The sequence below is a fragment of the Procambarus clarkii genome, chromosome 81 (genome assembly GCF_040958095.1).
Source record: "Procambarus clarkii isolate CNS0578487 chromosome 81, FALCON_Pclarkii_2.0, whole genome shotgun sequence".
Classification (NCBI taxonomy): domain Eukaryota; kingdom Metazoa; phylum Arthropoda; class Malacostraca; order Decapoda; family Cambaridae; genus Procambarus; species Procambarus clarkii.
In genome coordinates, this window is record NC_091230.1 from 18,228,093 (window position 1) to 18,248,195 (window position 20,103).

General features: G+C 43.0%; 1 protein-coding gene across 4 annotated transcripts in view; it reads right to left on the reverse strand.

Annotated features, from left to right (window-relative positions):
• The window catches only part of wb (wing blister), a 273,174-nt gene that overhangs the window by 52,098 nt on the left and 200,973 nt on the right, over window positions 1-20,103 (reverse strand). For all 4 annotated transcript variants that reach the window (XM_045766624.2, XM_045766623.2, XM_045766621.2 and 1 more), the window contains exons 23-27: window positions 8,536-8,642; window positions 6,798-6,981; window positions 6,506-6,645; window positions 5,735-5,965; window positions 4,775-4,915 (exon numbers count right to left, since the gene is read on the reverse strand). In XM_045766624.2, the coding sequence (XP_045622580.2) occupies window positions 4,775-4,915; window positions 5,735-5,965; window positions 6,506-6,645; window positions 6,798-6,981; window positions 8,536-8,642 (803 nt within the window). The remainder of the gene's footprint in view (window positions 1-4,774; window positions 4,916-5,734; window positions 5,966-6,505; window positions 6,646-6,797; window positions 6,982-8,535; window positions 8,643-20,103) is intronic.

Here is a 20,103-nt window from a genome sequence, read left to right on the forward strand (position 1 = left end):
TATGTATGTGTATATATATGTACATGGATGTATGAGTATGTGTACATGTATATATAACATTAATAATTTTGTAATTAGCATCAAAAGATTCTTATTTGCTTAGCTAAACGAACTAGAGGGTTCAGTTCCTGAACCGATTATGTACCTCTGTAATCCTTTACACCACCGCCCACGAGATGGGTATGGGGTGCATAATAAAGAAAGAAATTAAATTCAGTATATAAATAGTGGTTTTTCTAGTTATCCACTTTCACAAAGATTCTAATCTAACACATTGTTAATATTCACAGATCTAATTGTTATATATATATATATATATATATATATATATATATATATAAAGAGTTCTTACATTCTTGTACAACCACTAGTACGCATAGCGTTTCGGGCAAGTCCTTTATCCTATGTTCCCTGGAATACGATCCCCACGAAGAATTATTCTTTTACAACAAGTACCCAATTTACTGTCGAGTTAAACAGAGGCTACAGTTAAGGATTTGTGGCCAGTAAATCCTCCCCGGCCAGGATACGAATCCATGACAAAGCGCCCGCGGAATGCCAGGTGAGTGTCTTACCACTACACCACAGAGAGTGCACGGAAATCTATTTCATAAATAGATTTTCCTACAATATTAACTAGGTATATGATGCATAATGACAATCAAGAATGCTATCACCAAAATACAATCAGGGTGGTCATGTATGTACAGTATAATGAATTTATGGCATTTGGTGAGAATGGGAGAGTACAATGGCTACAAGATGGTGTACTGAATGCAGACAACGGGTTTATGCACCAAGAGGTGGAGCCCATTTCTCAGTGTATGTACACTTGAGAGTGTACTTTAGTCCTGGACTATATTCAAGACTAAACTTGCTGGTTGGTCAATACATTATTGTGATGTCTGTAGTAATCCTCATGCTGATGGTAGGCCTTAAACCCAATACCAAAGCAGAGTGGTGTATTTTTTTTCTCATATACTGTACTGTGGTGTAAATGTCACTCGACACCTTAAACAAGAGATTCAATTTAATATCTAATTCCTTAACAATTTCGTCTGGCAGCAACGTGGTTTGCGTCCTTTAATAATCTTACGGATGTCCGGCGGGGATTGCATGTTGCATCCAAAATTAAAATATTTTTTTAAAATTCCATTTACTGTTCGATTATTATGGGACTAGATTTAAAATGCGCGTCATTAGATTGAGAACAATTTGATACCAAAATGAACGATGTAGCTCGAAAATTGAGATCACAACACTGGAAAGAGTACATATGTTAGTGTGGATGCTCCAGGGGAAACACCAGGACCACCTAGGAGTGAGTTGGGTGCGTGCACCGGGTGTGAGAAAATGATACAGTAACTCCTCAGCTTTTATGCACAGTCTTTGACAATCTTCAACATAACACAAACCTATGTCTGCCATCAGCCAACTTCTTAATTATTATATGTTATACATTCAAAACAAATTTATCATGCTGTTTTACTCATATTTTTATGGCACCAACATTGGATTTCTGGATATTCCTGGATTATTTCCAATTGTTGAGAGCAGGAAGCCTGTACTTGGACTTATCGAGTTCCCTCTAGGCAAACTACTGACCTTCTGAAACATGCAACCCACTACAATTTGCCAAGTCCTGGCTACCTATTTTACTGCTAGGTAAACAGAGGTATTAGATAAAAGGAAACATGCCAAACCACTTTTTGTTGCCCGTGGATTGAACCTAGATCCCCTTGGTTGCAAGCTGAGTATGTAGACCACTGTGCAACCCATTATAAGTGTATTATAACTTAATAGTAACTAAACCCACAGTCATCATCAACATTAGTATCCTGAGGATACCATAACCCTTTCATAGCTCCAATTGCAATTTAAAAATTACCTCCGGTGATCCAATTGCCATATGTGATTTTTACATTTAATTTGTTAAACTATTTTTTGTCATGTGCACCTTATGCAAGGCTTAAATAGCCAAGCCATTTATGGGTTAAAGATTTCTGTAATTACCTATTCTAAGCCGAGATCTAAATGCTGCATCCAGTTAGCTTCTCCAATGTAATGAATTTCTTCTTTGCTTCAAGTCCAGAAATGTATAATAATAAGGCCATACAGGAAGCTTATTTAATAACATTCATTTAATGTGTTAAGAAAACATGCAAATATTTCACTTGAGAATCTCATCTCAATACTGTATTGTAATTATAAGTTATATTAAGATATTAAAACTATTAGGAATAATAATAATGTTAAAAGCAATCTGATTGTAAATGTGTTAGAAGTTTTATGGACCAATACAGTAATGTTAGCTACAGCTGCATTCATTGATACTACTACTACTACTAATATTCATGCAGTTTCTGTAACAAAAATACTTTAAAAACAAGGTTATTCTGGTACAAAATAAACTTTTAGCATATGCACTGTGTAAAGAAAATATAATACAGTACATTTATCTGCATTCTGTTCAGCTTCTTTACTGGGGGAAGCCCCGTTGGCTCCCCGGAGCTATCCAGGCTGATATGCTAATATGAGACTTTGACATCAGTCAGTGTGAATGGAGTTCTAAGGCCTACTGGGGACCACGAGTTAGAACCTGGTCCCCTCAGAGAGGGGGACTGGTTTACGGACTGGCTCGGTTTTGTTGTAGGGCATCAGAGTTACCACTTTCGTTGTCTCCCGTTTGGGTTGAATCTGGCACTTCACGTTTTCACACGCCTTACTCGGGTCGGGGTGGCCCGTCTCTTAGGTGTTCGGGTGTTGGCCTACCTTGACGACTGGCTGGTTTGGGCTCCCAGCCGGTCCGTTTGTCTGCTCGCCAGGAATTTGGTTCTTTCCCAGATCACCAGGTTTGGGTTCTTGGTGAGCTGGAGGAAGTCCCATTTGGTTCCCTCCCAGGTTCGGACTTGGCTGGGTCTTGCGAGGAACTCTCGGACCACTTCCTTGTCTCTCCCTCCCTCCGGAGTCTCTCCTTCGGCTGCGGTCCCACCTTTGCCTGTTTTTTGGGGCTCTTGGGTCACTCTGCGGTTGCTCGAGGGTTTGTGCGGGAGCCTGAACTTTGTCGTGATGGTCTACCCGCGGGTCGGGTTTGGCTTTGTCGGCAGTTTTGGTTTCTTCAGAGCCATCCCTTCTGCCTCTCTCTCGATCGCTGGGTTCGTCCGCCAGGGGCCTTGCATCGGTTGCTGCGTTGCCGGCTTCCTTCCCGAAAACACGCGAAAAACCCTCCCTCGCTCTGGTCGGCGGTTTTTCGCGTGTTTTTGATATCCAGCCTCAGAACTGGGGTCTTTGGTAGCTGGCACGGGGGATGTGGGGCTCCCCATTCCCTCTCCCGGGGAGGAGGGAGCTGCGCAGACGGTGGCGCGGCAACATGGTGATGTCACACTTGTTTGCTTGTTTTTGTTTGGGGGTTGATCTGTCCACTAGTTCGGCTCTCGGTAGCAATTTCTTAACCAGAATATGGGGTTTGTTTTGGGATGCTTACCTTTCTGGGTGCCTGACCCAGTCAATGGCAGACATAGAATGCTTCCAACCACATGGGGGGTTTCTATAGGCCATTACTCCTCGTGCCTCTCTGAGGGGGCCATGTTCTGGCTCGTGGTCCCTGGTAGGCCTAAGAACTCCATTCACACTGACTGATGCCAAAGTCTAATATTAGCATATCAGCCTGGATAGCTCCAGGGAGCCTCCGGGTCTCACCCAGAAAATGGCATTTCATTATATTCAATGCTGGTTTTCTCTACAGCAGAGTAGCTAAAAAAAAAAAAAGCTATACTAAAATGCATTTCTCAATATATAGAGCTTTTTGTAAAGTAATATATTACTGCCAAGCAAAATACAATTCAAGGCTATATCTATGTATATAATACAGTATTACAATAGATTGTACATACTTATAATGTGTTGCTGTAAAGCTAATTATGTCTAAGACCAAAGAATTCATTCAAGTCACTTGTACATAAAAGTAGAGTACCATGCATTGCTACATATACTGTGCAGCATATCACAAGTAGCCTTGTCCTTTATACAAGGTTTCTATAATCAGTATTTCATATTAATTAGACAATTTTATCTAGCCCAGTGACATACATAAAGTGTGTTTAATCCACAACTCTACAGTACTTATACACTGCAAAGCGGGACCAAAGAGCAAAGCTCAACCCCTGCAAGCACAACTAGGCGAGTACTAATCAAACATGACCCCTTATACCTTTAGATCTAATTTTATTTTTCCATCATTTATTGGGTAATTGGCAAAGCCTCCATAAAGTATTCTAATCCACTCAACACTGTAGGCTCATCCTTACTAACACTGACCAGCCCAGAAAGGTGTTTCCTATACACTCATCGCCTTATCTAAAAATCTTTTTCTATACGATTGATATTTTTACTTCTTTATTAAATTACATATTAATTTAGGTGCTTGAATAAATAAGTGGCATTATAATTTACTTAATTTTTTAGACAATTTGTAATGATAATTAGTAAATACTGCAACTGTATAATCATATCCACACTAAATATCACTTGATTTTAGAAGTGAAATACATGGAAATACTCATACATTATACTTTATAGTATATAGTTATTTTTATAGTTGGAGAAGTACCATAATTTGCAATAACATCCAAGTTAACAGTACAAGTTACTTTGCACTACTGAAGCTGTTAAAACTACCAATGCCCAATACCCAAGATAAATGACCTAAACTACAACTATAATGCCTCCTTGCTGCCTTTGCCAATCCAACTTGAATCCCCGGTAATAACCCTACCTGTGACCAGGTGAGGTCGGCCTGTATGCATTTGTTGGTTCTTCGGAAGCAGTAGCACCCGGTACACCCAGAGGGATTGTTTACCGAAAGGCCAAATGTCCCGCCCACACACTTACCACACCTATGGCCCACCACATTAGACTGCAAAGGAAATGCTATGGATTAATATTCTATTTGTACTAACTTATCACAAAATGCTTACAGTACAGTACATCACAAATATATATTAAACCATTTCTTCAACGTCAAGATATTTACTATATGCAGCTGTTCTTTTATCCTATACTGTATAGTAAAATTGACTTAGTGCTTTCTCTTGGTAATTATTTATTTTACTTAGAGGCCAACATTCACACAATGTTCAGCCATGAAGAAGCCATGAAGATTCACAGCCATGAAGAATGTCTTAAATTCTATTACATTAGGCCTAGGGTACATAAATCTACATATTTCTTGTTGAAGGTGATTATGCTGGAAAATATTCAGTCACTTGTTTCACAGAACACTTCCTAAATATAACTTTTGTTTTAATCGACTGAGCTACGATAGGGTAAAAGGGTTGAAACTGAAGTTCTACTGAACTTACTGGATCCCGTAGCCTCTCTCCGAGGCACAAACTTTTGTTCTTAGCCACACTCTTAACACACTAATGTTCCAACTGTTGCATGACTTCTACAATAACCTACTCTTTAAGCAAAGAGTATCATCTCTTACTTTCATATAAGTCATTAATTCACATAAGGAGAAAGGTAATAGTGAAGGAAATAAATCAGGAATCTACATTAAGTTCACTCTTGAAATAGTACTTAATTTAATCCCCTTAATATAATCATTATATTTTCAAAGCTTTATTTTAATGTTGTGTAAATAATTATAGCATATTTTTTTATATATGAGGGAAATATTTATCAAATATTGAATATGTGTGGACACACATTTTAATTTTAATGATTTACTGACCTTGCATGGGCACTGTCCATCATCACCACACTGGCATCGTCCTTTACTATCACAATTATGTGGGTTGGTGCCTGCCATGTTGCAGCTACATGGGCCACATACTGGGAATCCAAAGTATCCAAACTTGCATTTACCACAGTGCTCACCTTCATAACCTTCATTGCACACACAATGGCCAGTGCGAGAGTCACACTGACGACTCTCGGCTCCGGCTCCTGAACAGTTGCAAGGCTGCAAACCAATACAAGAAATTAAAATAAAATTTAATGAACTTTCCCCAACTGACATTTATATGTCTTAACAATTTGTTAAAATTAAATATAGTGCCCCCTCTCTCCCTTCTCCTCCCCTTCCTTTTCCCCACTTTCTTTTCCAATCTCCCCCACTTTCCACATTTCTCCTCGCTCTCCTCCAGCATCCCCCTTCTCCTGTTCCCTCATTTCCTTTGCTCTCCTTACCTCTCTCATCATTTTCCTCCCCCCTTCTCAGAAAATGCAATATTACAAAGTGATAAACTAAGGACTCTATGGATAACAAATCCCTGACTTCAGGCACAAAAATTGCAGGGGGGCACTATTAATGGAGCCAATATTTCTTAACAAGTGGCACTGGGGGGCATTGACATTTTTCAAAATGCCTTTAAATACAGTATGTGATCCAGTTACACAAAACCTCCAGGAATTGAGCACTACGCAATCTTCAGGGCTGGTGCCTCCTTTTAATGAGTAGCATACTGGAGGAATGAAAATTGAAAGGTATTACTGTACTAACCTTGCAGCCTCGCGAAGCATGATAATCCCAGGAGCCAGGAGAGCACCTCTCGCAGCGGTCACCTTCTGTGTTGGCTGGACAAATGCAACGCCCAGAATTAGGGTCACAAAAACGGCCAGGACTACCACATGGATCACATGCTGAGGAGAGATGTAAGAGCCTTTACAATTAAAGACAAGGTACAACAAATAGTGTTTTGTTACAGAAAACAAAAGAATACAAAAATATTTTTAGTTGTATATAACAAAAAGAACAAATTACTACATTGTATTTAGAGACGAAGTTTGCTCACGTTTGCATCCCTGTCTGGAGAAGCCCCAGTAGCCAGGCAGACAAGTATCACAGCGGGTGCCGCCAACACCGGGCCGACAGCGACACTGCCCCGTGGCATCTTCACACTGGGGGCTGATGCTCCCTCTCTTGTCACAGTGGCACTCCAGGCACCCACTCCCTGACACGTGGCCCCAGTGCCCAGGCTGAAATGAAGCAACAAAACCATTCAATCATACTTCTCTCCATACTCCTCCTGAGTGCCTCTGCACACTCTTTAAATACCCATGGTGAAAGCCCATCTGGACCAATAGCTTTTCTCACATCCAGATCCAACAGGTGTCTCTTGACCTCATCTCTCGTAATTTTGAACCCTTCCAAGGCCGCCTGGTGTACTGCTCCCCTCTCCTAGCGCAGTGACCTCACCTTGTTTTATCATGAAGACCTCCTGGAACCTCTTGTTGAGTTCTTCCCACATGGGTTATTTGTGGACATATGTAAGGCTTTTGACATTGTCAACCACCAAAACCTTCTTCTTAAATTACATCATTATGGAGTCAGAGGTCACTCCCTGCAATACCTTCAGTACTACCTTTCTGACAGGCTCCAGTATGTTTTTGTGAATAATTTCATTTCTCCGACACTACCTATAAACATTAGTGTTCCACAGGGCAGCATACTTGGCCCTCTCCTCTTTCTCATCTACATTAATGACCTTCCAAATGCCTCTCAACACCTCAAAGCAATTTTATTTGCTGATGACACAACTTTCATTTTCTCCAGTCCTGACCCTCTTGCTCTAAATGTCACTGTGAATACTGAACTAAATAAAGTCCATCTTTGGCTAACTGCTAACAAATTCACCCTTAACATTGACAAAACTTTCTATATTTTGTTTGGTAATAAATCCTCAAATGAAATTAATCTAAGAATAAACAATATACAAATCAGTAGTAAAGTTGATGGTAAATTCCTTGGTGTCCTCATTGATAACAAACCGAATTTCCAGGGACACATTCTAAATATAGCAAAAAAAGTTTCTAAAACTGTTGGCATTCTTTCTAAGATCAGATATTATGTTCCTCGCCCTGCCCTGGTGACCTCTATTACTCTCTCATCTATCCTTATCTCAACTATGGTATTTGTGCTTAGGTTAGCTTAGCATTTTAAAAGCATCGAATCACCTTCTGTGGTTGATTGTTCAATAAACCCCTGAACTATATGTTTAACACATCTCTAACCCTGTCCATGGAGGACAGAAGAAAATGTATATATGCTGGTTAGCATTGTAAATGTGTGGCCACGTCTGTGGTAGCAAATAATAATAATAATAAAAACTGTTACTAGGTTTTTTCTCACGATCTTCTCCGTCACCATGCATGGTATACAAGTTAAGGACACTGGCCTGTAGTTCAGTGCCTCTTGTCTGTCACCCTTTTTGTATATTAGGATTACATTCCCCATCTTCCATATTTTGGGTAGGTCTCCCGTCTCCAATGACCTACTATATACTAAGGAGAGTGGCAAGCAAAGTATTTCTGCACACTCTTTAAATACCCATGGCGAGAGTGAGAGTGAGTGAGTGAGTGAGTGAGTGAGTGAGTGAGTGAGTGAGTGAGTGTTTTATACTTAAAGAGGTGCTTGGAGGGTCGAGCACTACATAGCGAGCCCCGCCTTACCAGCTCTGGGTTGTGTAAGGCAGGAGAGCCTCCCCCGCGTGCTTCAGAGGCGTGTGTGGGCGGGTGTAGGTGTAGACTTACCTTGCAGGTGGAGCAGGTGCGGCCGTCCACGTTGCTCTTACAGGGACACTGGCCAGTCACGATGTCACAACTGCTGCTGCCTGACCCTCGCTCGTCACACCCGCACCCTGCAACACACATACCTAAATTTACCCGAGGGCCACTAACACTCTAGTGGCCTCCATGAGGACACGTTTATTGCATCTTATTATCAACATAAATGAATTAAGAGAAAATAATCATCATTAAGAAAATAACTAAGAGTAACTAAGACCGTGTGGAAATACCTGCTTATTTTTTTGTTAGATTTGCTCACTTATTATGCACCTCATACCTATCCTACGAGCAGTAATAAATCATATATATGTGTGTGTGTGTGTGTGTGTGTGTGTGTGTGTGTGTGTGTGTGTGTGTGTGTGTGTGTGTGTGTGTGTGTGTGTGTGTGTGTGTGTGTGTGTGTCATTCCAGAAAAAAAATAAACTTTGGACTTTAGTGATGGAGTGGTGGTGGATTTGTTTACAACTACACAATGAGACAAGGTATGGGATTAGTTTGCTTCACAAGTTTACATTTGGCCAGCTCTACTCCGGCAGGTGTTGCAAACTCCCAGGAGTACAATTTTTTTTATTATTATTTGTTTTCCTCACAAACTGATTAAAATATAATGATACAAGGAGGTATATATATCCTGTATCATACAAGGAGGTATATATATATCCTGTATCATACAAGGAGGTATATATATATCCTGTATCATACAAGGAGGTATATTTTCGTTGAACATCCCGAAGGCAACTTGAAGTAGATCCAAAGTAAATCTAGACACTTTCATCCATAACAATACTGATGTTATATACAGGAACGAGTGAGACTACATAAGCAAGTACAGGGGCAACTCCTTGGAATATGGCGTAATATTGCCGCAGACTAAGCCAAACACACTTATTGAAATTTAAATTGAAATAAGTTTATTGAGGTAAAATACACACAAAGGGATGAGGTAGCTCAAGCTATTCTCACCCCGTTCAGTACATCGTGTTAATACATACATATAAACACATCACAAACAATAAACATATTGCCAAACATTGAGAGGTAAACATCTACATTTCCTAACACACTGATGATCTCCCAATCTTGAAATTACTGGCTCCCAACGACCTGAAAGTACTAGTATAAAAAGCTATGATTTGTTCAGATCTGAAACCTATATCTATGGGCAACACAAAACGTGGACCAGACTGTGCGACACAGTGGTTGCCAGGATCAGGTTGGGTTACCGTTACCTGCGGCAGGTGGCTGCAGGTGACGGATCTCCCAATCCTGAGCACTCCAGGTGCAAACTCTGTGAGCAGGAACTGCGGCATGATCTCCCGCACTACATCACCGAATGCCCAGTTATTAGACCATTCAGACCCGTTGGTATGAGGTACCTGGCGCTTTGCAATTACTTAATTCACTCTCGTGTTCTTGAAGATATCCTCACAGTGTACCCAAAATTTGTCAGTGCAGGCTACTGAACATATGGCCCTGTATGACCATCCTGCGAGATGGGGACCTTTAGTATCACAGCTACCTTATTCACTCTTGTGTTGTTGATATCCTCATAATGCACCCGGAGTCTGCCAGTGCAGACTACCTCTCACATGCCTCTGCATGACTAACCATCCTGTATGATGGGGATTTTTTAACATCACGTAGCTAGCTTTTTGACACTATACTCCCCCTTCATATAATCTAGGGTAGCTGCACAAAGGCAGATGTACCTCATATATTAATAAAAAAAAACTCATTCCGTAGTTCAAATGCAATTTCAATTTCTTTCTTTATTATGCACCCCATACCCATCCCATGGGCGGTGGCGGAAAGGATTACAGAGGTATATAATGGGCTCAGGAACTGAACCCCAGAGTTCATTTAGCTAAGCAAGTGACAATCGTTTGAAGCTAGTTACACAATTGTTAATATATATATATATATATATATATATATATATATATATATATATATATATATATATATATATATATATATATATATATATACAATCATTTACACAAATACATATACACACATTGATAATCTTTTTGTATCACAAGTGATTCAACAAGAGGCTCACAACAGTCACTATACAAGGCACTTTACATCTATGGTGAGTCACAGTTACTAGTCTTGCTCCACACCCACCCAACTGGGCGGCAGCTTTACAGTCATGTGCAGGCATTACCAACTGTAAGCAAATTTTGGATACTTGGCTAAGATTCCCGGCAGCACATCATTATGAATGAAGTACTAACATTTCTTGGACTCCATTGATGGTGTTCTCCGAATTCTGCGATTTTTTCACATTCCATTATATAATGACGCAAAGTATGCGAATAGTTCTGCTGACAGATTTTACATTTAGTCAGATCTACATCAGCAGATGTTACAAACTGCCAGAGGTACTTGTAGCCGAGCCTAAGCCTAGCAGTGATCACATCTAGAAGTCTGTTAACCTTATTGGATGACCCATAGACGTGCGGTTCACAAATGCAAATGTACCTAAATGTGTTAATAAAAAAAAACTTATTCCGCTCTTAAGGCACTTGAAAACTTCTCCTGCCAGATAGACCGTATAAGAACCTCATAATAGGAATTATAAATAACCTGTTGGCTGCACACAACAAGAGGCTTTAGAGTCTCTTGTGTACGGCTACCATCTCCCAAACATAACCCATATATAATATATATTATATGGCTTATATAACCCATCATAATAGATACAGCAGCCAATAAAGATGACGATGAACTAGACCCAGGAATCCCTATCTCTGTTGTTCCACAGGTTCAGTATGATATCAATTTTAGACAAAGAATAGAATGCACTAGCATACAATATTATGACATTATGAACAAATCTACAAGGGCCGTGACGAGGGTTCGAACCTACGTCCGAGAGCGTCCCAGACGCTGCTTTAATCGACTGAGCTACGACATGGTTAAAAGAAATGCAACCAGAAGTTTTCCTTCTTTTGTGGATTTGTTCATTTGATGCATCACGCTATTGTGATTTCTGAGTGTAATTATAACATTATCATTACCAAGATTAAAGATCGTTACCTGTGGCAAGTGCAGGTGGCTGCTAAAGTGACGAACCTTCCAATCTTGAGCACTCTGCGAGCATGAACTGCATCGAACTCCCCATTGAACGAACACCATCAATGAACGAACACCATCAATGAACGAACACCATCAATGAACGCACACCATCAATGAACGCACACCACACACAATGAACGCACACAATGAACTCGGCATAGTCTAAGACAGCCTAGTTTAAATTATCCCCCTGTGTAGTAATTACTCTTATCTTCCCTCATCCGAATTTGCATATTTTATTATATAATTTACATATTTTCAGTTATATATATATATATATATGTGTGTGTGTGTGTGTGTGTGTGTTACTTAAACGAAAATAATCAAATTGAAGATTTAAAAAAAGACTTATCAGGTGTGCGGGATAAGCCAGACTCATCCCTGTTTACCAAACAATGCCTGACTGTTTATATTTCAAGAGAGAGAGAGAGTACGAGACTCAAGTTGAACTAGCTTTTTATTACCCTCATATTCATCCGGTGGGCGGCGCCGGTAAATTACCCATTGATATAATGGGTTTGGGTACTGGAACACACCCACGTCACTAACGCCAATAACGGACTTTACCGCCCATTGAGTTAAGGGGCCAGCAAGGTCCTTCTCCCGCCCCTCCATGCGATACGATGCCGCCCGACTGGTTCCGAGCTTATTACACTTGCGTTGACAAGGGAGAACAAAGTGAGATGAGAGACAGAGGCTTGCCGAAACAAGAACGTTGTGGGTCCGTCAATCAAGAAGCGGTGGATCCGCGCCCTCTCGAGACGCTCTGATGGGCTCCAGACCCCAGCCATCGCTCAAGGGCCTCGTGACGTCACACTTCCAAGTATCATCCCGTACCAAGTATTATTTATAATGTACACCTCACAAGGAGTGATATACGCCTCACAAGGAGTGATATACGCCTCACAAGGCGTGATATACAACTCGACTCAAATCTGAAATATTGAGCAGGACAAACAGGAAAACTATTTTTTACTTGTGATGCTTTGACAAACTAACCTAACCCTTCCAGGCCTAATACACGATATCTGAGGCCTAATATCGTACATGTGTGCGCTATACTAGGCCTAAGAATATTTAAGTTTGTGTTTTAGCTTCATCTATTTTTAAAGAATTCCTAACTAGTCAGTATACTACTATCTAAAAGCTAAGTACGTACGAATTCGTGACTATTGACGACCGTCGCAATAGGTACTACTGCTCACTATCTAAATAGGAGGATGGGTTGTTTTGCACGGTAGAAATCTATATGTTTATCTCTCAGAATGTTCGGTAATATGTTTATTGTTTGTGATGTGTGTCTGTGTATATAGTAACACGATGTACTGAACGGGGTGACAATAGCTTGAGCTACCTCATCCATTTGTGTGTATTTTACCTCAATAAACTTATTTCAATTTCAATTGCACGGTAGAGTCTAGCCTCTAGCAGTCTAGCCTCTAGCAGTCTAGCCTCTAGCAGCCTAGCCTCTAGCAGCCTAGCCTCTAGCAGCCTAGCCTCTAGCAGCCTAGCCATGCTCGGGATACGATTTGATTGCACTTTATAATGCAAGTATCTTTTTAAACATAACATTCAACGTTCTTCAGTCAACAGCAGCTAAGTGTACAAGCTGATCACTACAGACGGGAGATATGACTGATGTGTATAAATGGATGAAATCTATTAATATACAGTAATAATAATAATGCATTAAACTGGATAATAATAATTTATAATCCACATTTATTGTATTGTAATACCAATCTATCTTCTAAATATGATAGAACCTGTAGCTACAGAAATACTGTAGATGATATAAACAAAATATGGATTCCTGTACCTAAAAATAGTTTGCGTTTTGTAATACTGGTATAATACGGAGTATGAAATACTGCCCGGAGTATACTGCCCGAAACGCTGCGCGTACTAGTGGCTTTACAAGATTGTAAATACTATGCTATGTATTCTCTCTAACCCAATGTACCTTCTTGTATATAAATAAATAAATAAATAAATAAATAAATAAATAAATGACGCAAGGTAAAACAAAAGTAATCATAGCCCTAACCTGTTCTACGCCTAAATAGACAATCCTGGGAATAACATACGCGATCTAAGCCTTAATTTAGTACACATATACACCACCTTGCCTCGGGGACCTTGTTCCTTGTCCTCAGGGACCCCTCTACATGACTGTACATGAATTGTACATCATGATTGTACAAAAACGACTTGTACTAATTGCCCCCTCTAATTGTACAAAAAATTGGCCAGCTCCTATTCCTTTAGTATTACAATCTACAGGCGGCCGAGACTCATCTAGGATCAAGAGGCTACAGAGCCACAAATTAACGGGGACTACTTTGTGACGTGGAAGTGGTGATAAGCCGGCCATATTTGTACTCTGGTGGGTTGTCGTGCTCCCAGATAAGCACGGGCACGTACCTCCCGGGTACGCACAGGTCTGAACCGTGCGTACTTCAAACACACCACACAGATGCCGGCACGGGCCCCGGCGTACCCTCTACACAGATGCCGGCACGGGCCCCGGCGTAACCTAGAGATGGGCACGGGGCCCTTGTCATTACAGCTCTACCCTATATTAGGACCGTAAACCATTAGTTTACACTAATGGCTCGTGCGTTCAAAGTTAATGACAGGAACAGAGTTTGCAATACTCATTTCACTGTAGTAAACAACGAATTATATAAACTGAAAAGGCTATCTTTTACTCCACTTTTTTCTGCAACAGTGTATGCAATTGCACAGGCGATTTTGATAACTTTATATGGCAAAAGTTAATCACGGAGGCCACTATACCATGGGTGTCCTCCCAGCCAATATTTTACCGCGGCCACTAATCAAGAGACCGGTTGCAAACCACATTAAACTCCCCCCCCCCTACTGGGAAAACTATCTTATATAATTTAACTTACTATATGCAACTATATATGTGTGTGTGACTTACGAGTTCAATGTTCAAGTTGATATCATTCTTACGGGTTATTCATACCCGTGCCACCTCCTGGTTGGCTTAATCAATCAATCGATATAATTCAGCATTATGAGGTCTCCTTTTCAAGTGAGGTGCTACATTGAGAGGTAGAGACCCCTATACAGTGTAGACAGTGTCAGGGGGGGGGCGGCCTACACTGAAAAAGCACAACTTTTCAAGACAAGACCACTTCACATCACGTCTTGGACCCGTTGTAACACACCCAGACTTCTTTATAACAACTCATACACACCTTTGCAATACACCCAGACCCCTGTATAACAGCTCACACACACCTTTGCAAGAGACGACGGCCACCAGGCAGTTGGTGGTGGGAGTGTAGCCTTGTCAATCTCAGCAAGGCGGGCGTGTTGTGCACGGGATCACGTCCCACTCATGTCTTGCTGTTACCACTCATTTTTCCTACATTTATGCTACCGCTAGAGGTGGGCAAGACGAGGACTAGGGGGTGGGCAAGACGAGGACTAGGGGGTGGGCAGTAAAGGGTTTCCTAGGGGGAGATAAAGGACAGACTAGTTGTACCTAGGTTAGGTTACATTAACCCAGCACTCTTGAGTACTTAAGTGTCTGGTAACAGGAGACACTTCAAGATGCTAGCTCTACGCATGTGCAACAGATGGCTCCAACAAAGACAACAGGTGGCACCAACAAAGACACCAGGTGGCTCCAACAAAGACACCAGGTGGCTCCAACAAAGACACCAGGTGGCTCCAACAAAGACACCAGGTGGCTCCAACAAAGACACCAGGTGGCTCCAACAAAGACACTAGGTGGCTCCAACAAAGACACCAGGTGGCTCCAACAAAGACACCAGGTGGCTCCAACAAAGACACCAGGTGGCTCCAACAAAGACACCAGGTGGCTCCAACAAAAAACAACAGGTGGCTCCAACAAAGACACCAGGTGGCTCCAACAAAGACACCAGGTGGCACCAACAAAAAACAACAGGTGGCTCCAACAAAAAACAACAGGTGGCACCAACAAAGACACCAGGTATTTTCAGGCAAATCTTTATTGATTGATTGATTGTTGCCGCCTGTCGATCCCAAGTCAGTCCACATATAGTCCTAGAATCTAGATGCTACGCAGTCTTAGATATCAAGAAGTGGTAGATGACATTAGGTAGTACCAGAAGATGCTCGCTGACACTTTAGGTAGATTAATATGGTAGTAGATTAAGGATACAGGTGGTAGACCTACCACTACATGGGTGACTAACACCCGCCAGAAATCAAGAGAGACGCCAGGTACTAACTAGCCTCACCCACAAAAACACACATAAATAATATGGTGTGGTAGCGAGGCGCCATAACCTTCCATGTGAAGCAACCTGATGTGCTTATAAACGTCTCGCGGCCACCATAGCGGGAGAAAGAGCGTGCGGAAGAGGGACGTCAACAGGGTGATAAATCCCTCACCCCACGCCAGCTACCACACCACAAGGGCCCGCCGCCGCAAGGGCCCGCCGTCACAAGGGCCCCCCGTCACAAGGGCCCCACCGTCACAAGGGCCCCGCCGTCACAAGGGCCCCGCCGTCACAAGGGCCCCGCCGTCGCAAGGGCCCCGCCGTCGCAAGGGCCCCGCCGCCACATGAACCCAACTTGCAGGAGTGGTTCGTAAGATGTCTATTGCCGCCACTAGAGGACAGCCAGTGACCTTTGTTATCAATCTGTTGGTGGCTCCGGGAATCAATGTCCCAACACAAAAAAGTTGATTGACGGTTGCGAGGCGGGACCAAAGAGCCAAAGCTCAACCCATGCAAGCACAACTAGACGAGTACAAAGCACAAAACATAAATTGAATCATTTGTTAATTTATTTGTAGAATAGGGCTTTTAAGCTAGTACGCATGTGGTAACATCTCTGAACCACTAGGCCGATACGATGTAGCGAATCAACCCATGCAATAGAGAATTGGTCTCGGACGAAGTGAATGAGACTCTGTAATACCCTGTGTTAATGTCTTGAACCCAATGAGAGAGTCTTGAGCCTCACGATAATCCCCTTGCCCCTGGTGAGTGAGGCTCCCAAGATACCTAGTGGTTGATGGGGTTCTGGGAGTTCTTCTACTCCCCAAGCCCGGCCCGAGGCCCGGCTTGAGTAAACATTGCTCTACGAACCGTGATCACAGAGGGGATGTTGCTTAATATCAGCTGGAGTGATTCCTGACTTGATCTCCCGCCTGACATCACGTGGGACGCGCTGACAGATGTGTAAATACACATATATATACACAAGCACGTACACAGATGCTCCTGTCTTGAGGTTATCTTGAGATGATTTCTGGGCTTAGCGTCCCCGCGGCCCGGTCCTCGACTAGGCCTCCTTTTTGTTACAATCCCCCCCCCCCCAGGAAGCAGCCCGTAGCAGCTGTCTAACTCCCAGGTACCTATTTACTGCTAGGTAACAGGGGCATCAGGCTGAACGAAACATTTTGCCCATTTTTCTCCGCCTTCACCGGGGATCGAACCCGGAACCTCAGGACTACGAATCCGAAGCGCTGTCCACCCAGCTGTCAGGCGCCCTGGACAAAGACACATATGCACCTCTATCCTTCAGGTACAAACTGTAAATACAAATACTAAATACACACAGACAGAGGATGACAGTAACCATTAAAGAACCATCTAAGGAATACGATAAGGCGGTATTGTGCTAGTTGAAATACAAAAATTAATGAACAAATCCATATTTTATATTAATAAAAATTAATATATATAAGGAAAATGGTAAGTTTGGGCTGAGCCGCCACAACTATACCGACGTCACCACAACCTGACCTCAGGCGAGGCTCCACAAGCCGACGTCACCACAACCTGACCTCAGGCGAGGCTCCACAAGCCGACGTCACCACAACCTGACCTCAGGCGAGGCTCCACAAGCCGACGTCACCACAACCTGACCTCAGGCGAGGCTCCACAAGCCGACGTCACCACAACCTGACCTCAGGCGAGGCTCCACAAGCCGACGTCACCACAACCTGACCTCAGGCGAATCTCCACAAGCCGACGTCACCACAACCTGACCTCAGGCGAGGCTCCACAAGCCGATGTCACCACAACCTGACCTCAGGCTCGTTCATGCCGCGGTGGCCCCCAAGTACTGTATGTAAGATCGTTATTTTGCCCAAATGTCAATTGCGTTATCATATATTATAATTCTGAAAATAGTTAAGTTAAGGTTAACTGTTTAGGTTCCGTCGGTATTATTATTATTACTAGTACTTGGGTGAAGCATCTATTTCAACCTGTCCACAGGCTAAGAGCATTAAAGCGGCGGCCGACCCAAAAATGCATTCATCAATTTTAACGAATTCTGTATTAAAATTAGTATTTTGTCTCTCTATTTTATATAATAAAATTAATTATATGCATCTGTAACATTTCCAATACAGCTGGCAGGATGGGCTCCATAATAAATGAACTAAACAAAAAAACATCAGCGTAAAAACAAAAGCAGTAGCGAAGCGGGAGAGGATCCGACACCCTGCGTGGATCATCCCACTCCCTGTTGTTTGGGTAACCCCGGACTACCGCGATATAGCAAAAAAAACCGGTTCCTCCGGTTTAATATTAGTGTCTCTATCACACCGGCAAATATATGAACTAGTCTAGGGGTATATAATCTGGGTGTTTTAACAATAGCCTTAGAGACGAGGGAGCCGCCAGCAACAGGTTAATATCTCACCGGAGCCGACCCTTAACACAATTAGTAACGCAGGCAGGCCGCCAGATATAGTCCTTTCAGATATTATTGCTATGATCGTTGGGGGGTTATTTATGCTTATTAAGGCTGGTGTTTAGTTTGCGTGCGGCGGGGGGGGGGGGGGGGGGGGGGGGGAAAGAAAGAAAGAAAGAAAGAGAGAGAGAGAGAGAGAGAGAGAGAGAGAGAGAGAGAGAGAGAGAGAGAGAGAGAGAGAGAGAGAGAGAGAGAGAGAGAGAGAGAGAGAGAGAGAGAGAGAGAGAGAGAGAGAGAGAGAGAGAGAGAGAGAGAGAGAGAGAGAGAGAGAGAGAGAGAGAGAGAGAGAGAGAGAGAGAGAGAGAGAGAGAGAGAGAGAGAGAGAGAGAGAGAGAGAGAGAGAGAGAGAGAGAGAGAGAGAGAGAGAGAGAGAGAGAGAGAGAGAGAGAGAGAGAGAGAGAGAGAGAGAGAGAGAGAGAGAGAGAGAGAGGAGAGAGAGAGAGAGAGAGAGAGAGAGAGAGAGAGAGAGAGAGAGAGAGAGAGAGAGAGAGAGAGAGAGAGAGAGAGAGAGAGAGAGAGAGAGAGAGAGAGAGAGAGAGAGAGAGAGAGAGGAGAGAGAGAGAGAGGGGGGGGGGGGGGGGGGGCCGTGCGTGCGCGCACACGCTTACATATACCTGCCAGTCACCACCAGATTCAGGTTAGATTAGGTATAATTATCTGCAAGTTATTTGGAAAATGAAATAGCAAAGCAAATCCTGCTAGGGGAGCTGGTCGGCCGAGCGGACAGCACGCTGGACTTGTGATCCTGTGGTACCGGGTTCGATCCAAGGCGCTGGCGAGAAACAATGGGCAGAGTTTCTTTCACCCTATGCCCCTGTTACCTAGCAGTAAAGTAGGTACCTGGGTGTTAGTCAGCTGTCACGGGCTGCTTCCTGAAGGTGGAGGCCTAGTCGAGGACCGGGCCGCGGGGACACTAAAGCCCCGAAATCATCTCAAGATAACAGTAAATAATCAATTAAGGGAACATCAAAGTAGCAAACACGAGTCAACATGGGCAAGCTACAGAAGCACGACACACTGGCGCTTACACAGACGAATCTAGAACATCGTCAAGGAACACTACACAAAGAATTTAAATTAAACCTTTTCAAACAATTCATTTTTAACCCCCAGACAATTATGAATATAATGTGTGGGGGGGGGGGAGGGGACCCCAGGACACAGGCAGAGGAATTTTTTCCTCTTGAGAAGCCATGCATGTCGAACCCTTTGATCGTAGTCTGGGGGGGGGGGTGAGGGGGGGAGTGGCACGACCGTCTCTCTTCTAGGCTGTGGAGCCGTTCTCCAATGGACAGAGACGGCACCACTCCCGTGCCAGGTAAGTCCACTACGGGCTCACCATAGCCCGTGCTACTTGGAACCTGTTCCGAGTAGCTGAATCTATAACAACAACAAGAACAACGTTCTCCAGTACAGTGTCTAAGGCGCCGTTCCCTAGTACGGTTACCTTGAGGTGCTTCCGGGGCTTAGCGTCCCCGCGGCCCGGTCGTCGACCAGGCCTCCGGAGCCTCAGGTGTCGGTGTCTCAGGAGCCGTTCCTTAGTGGTCCAGTGTGACGGTACGCACAATCGCGTCTACTCCAAGGTAGTACCATTAGAAGCGCTACATTAAACCTGCTGGTGCTCCGACATACGCACCCCCTTTACACTGGGGATTACGGCACGAGACTTAAACTATGTATACCAGGGGAAGATAGCAGGTCGGCTGAAAGCCGAGC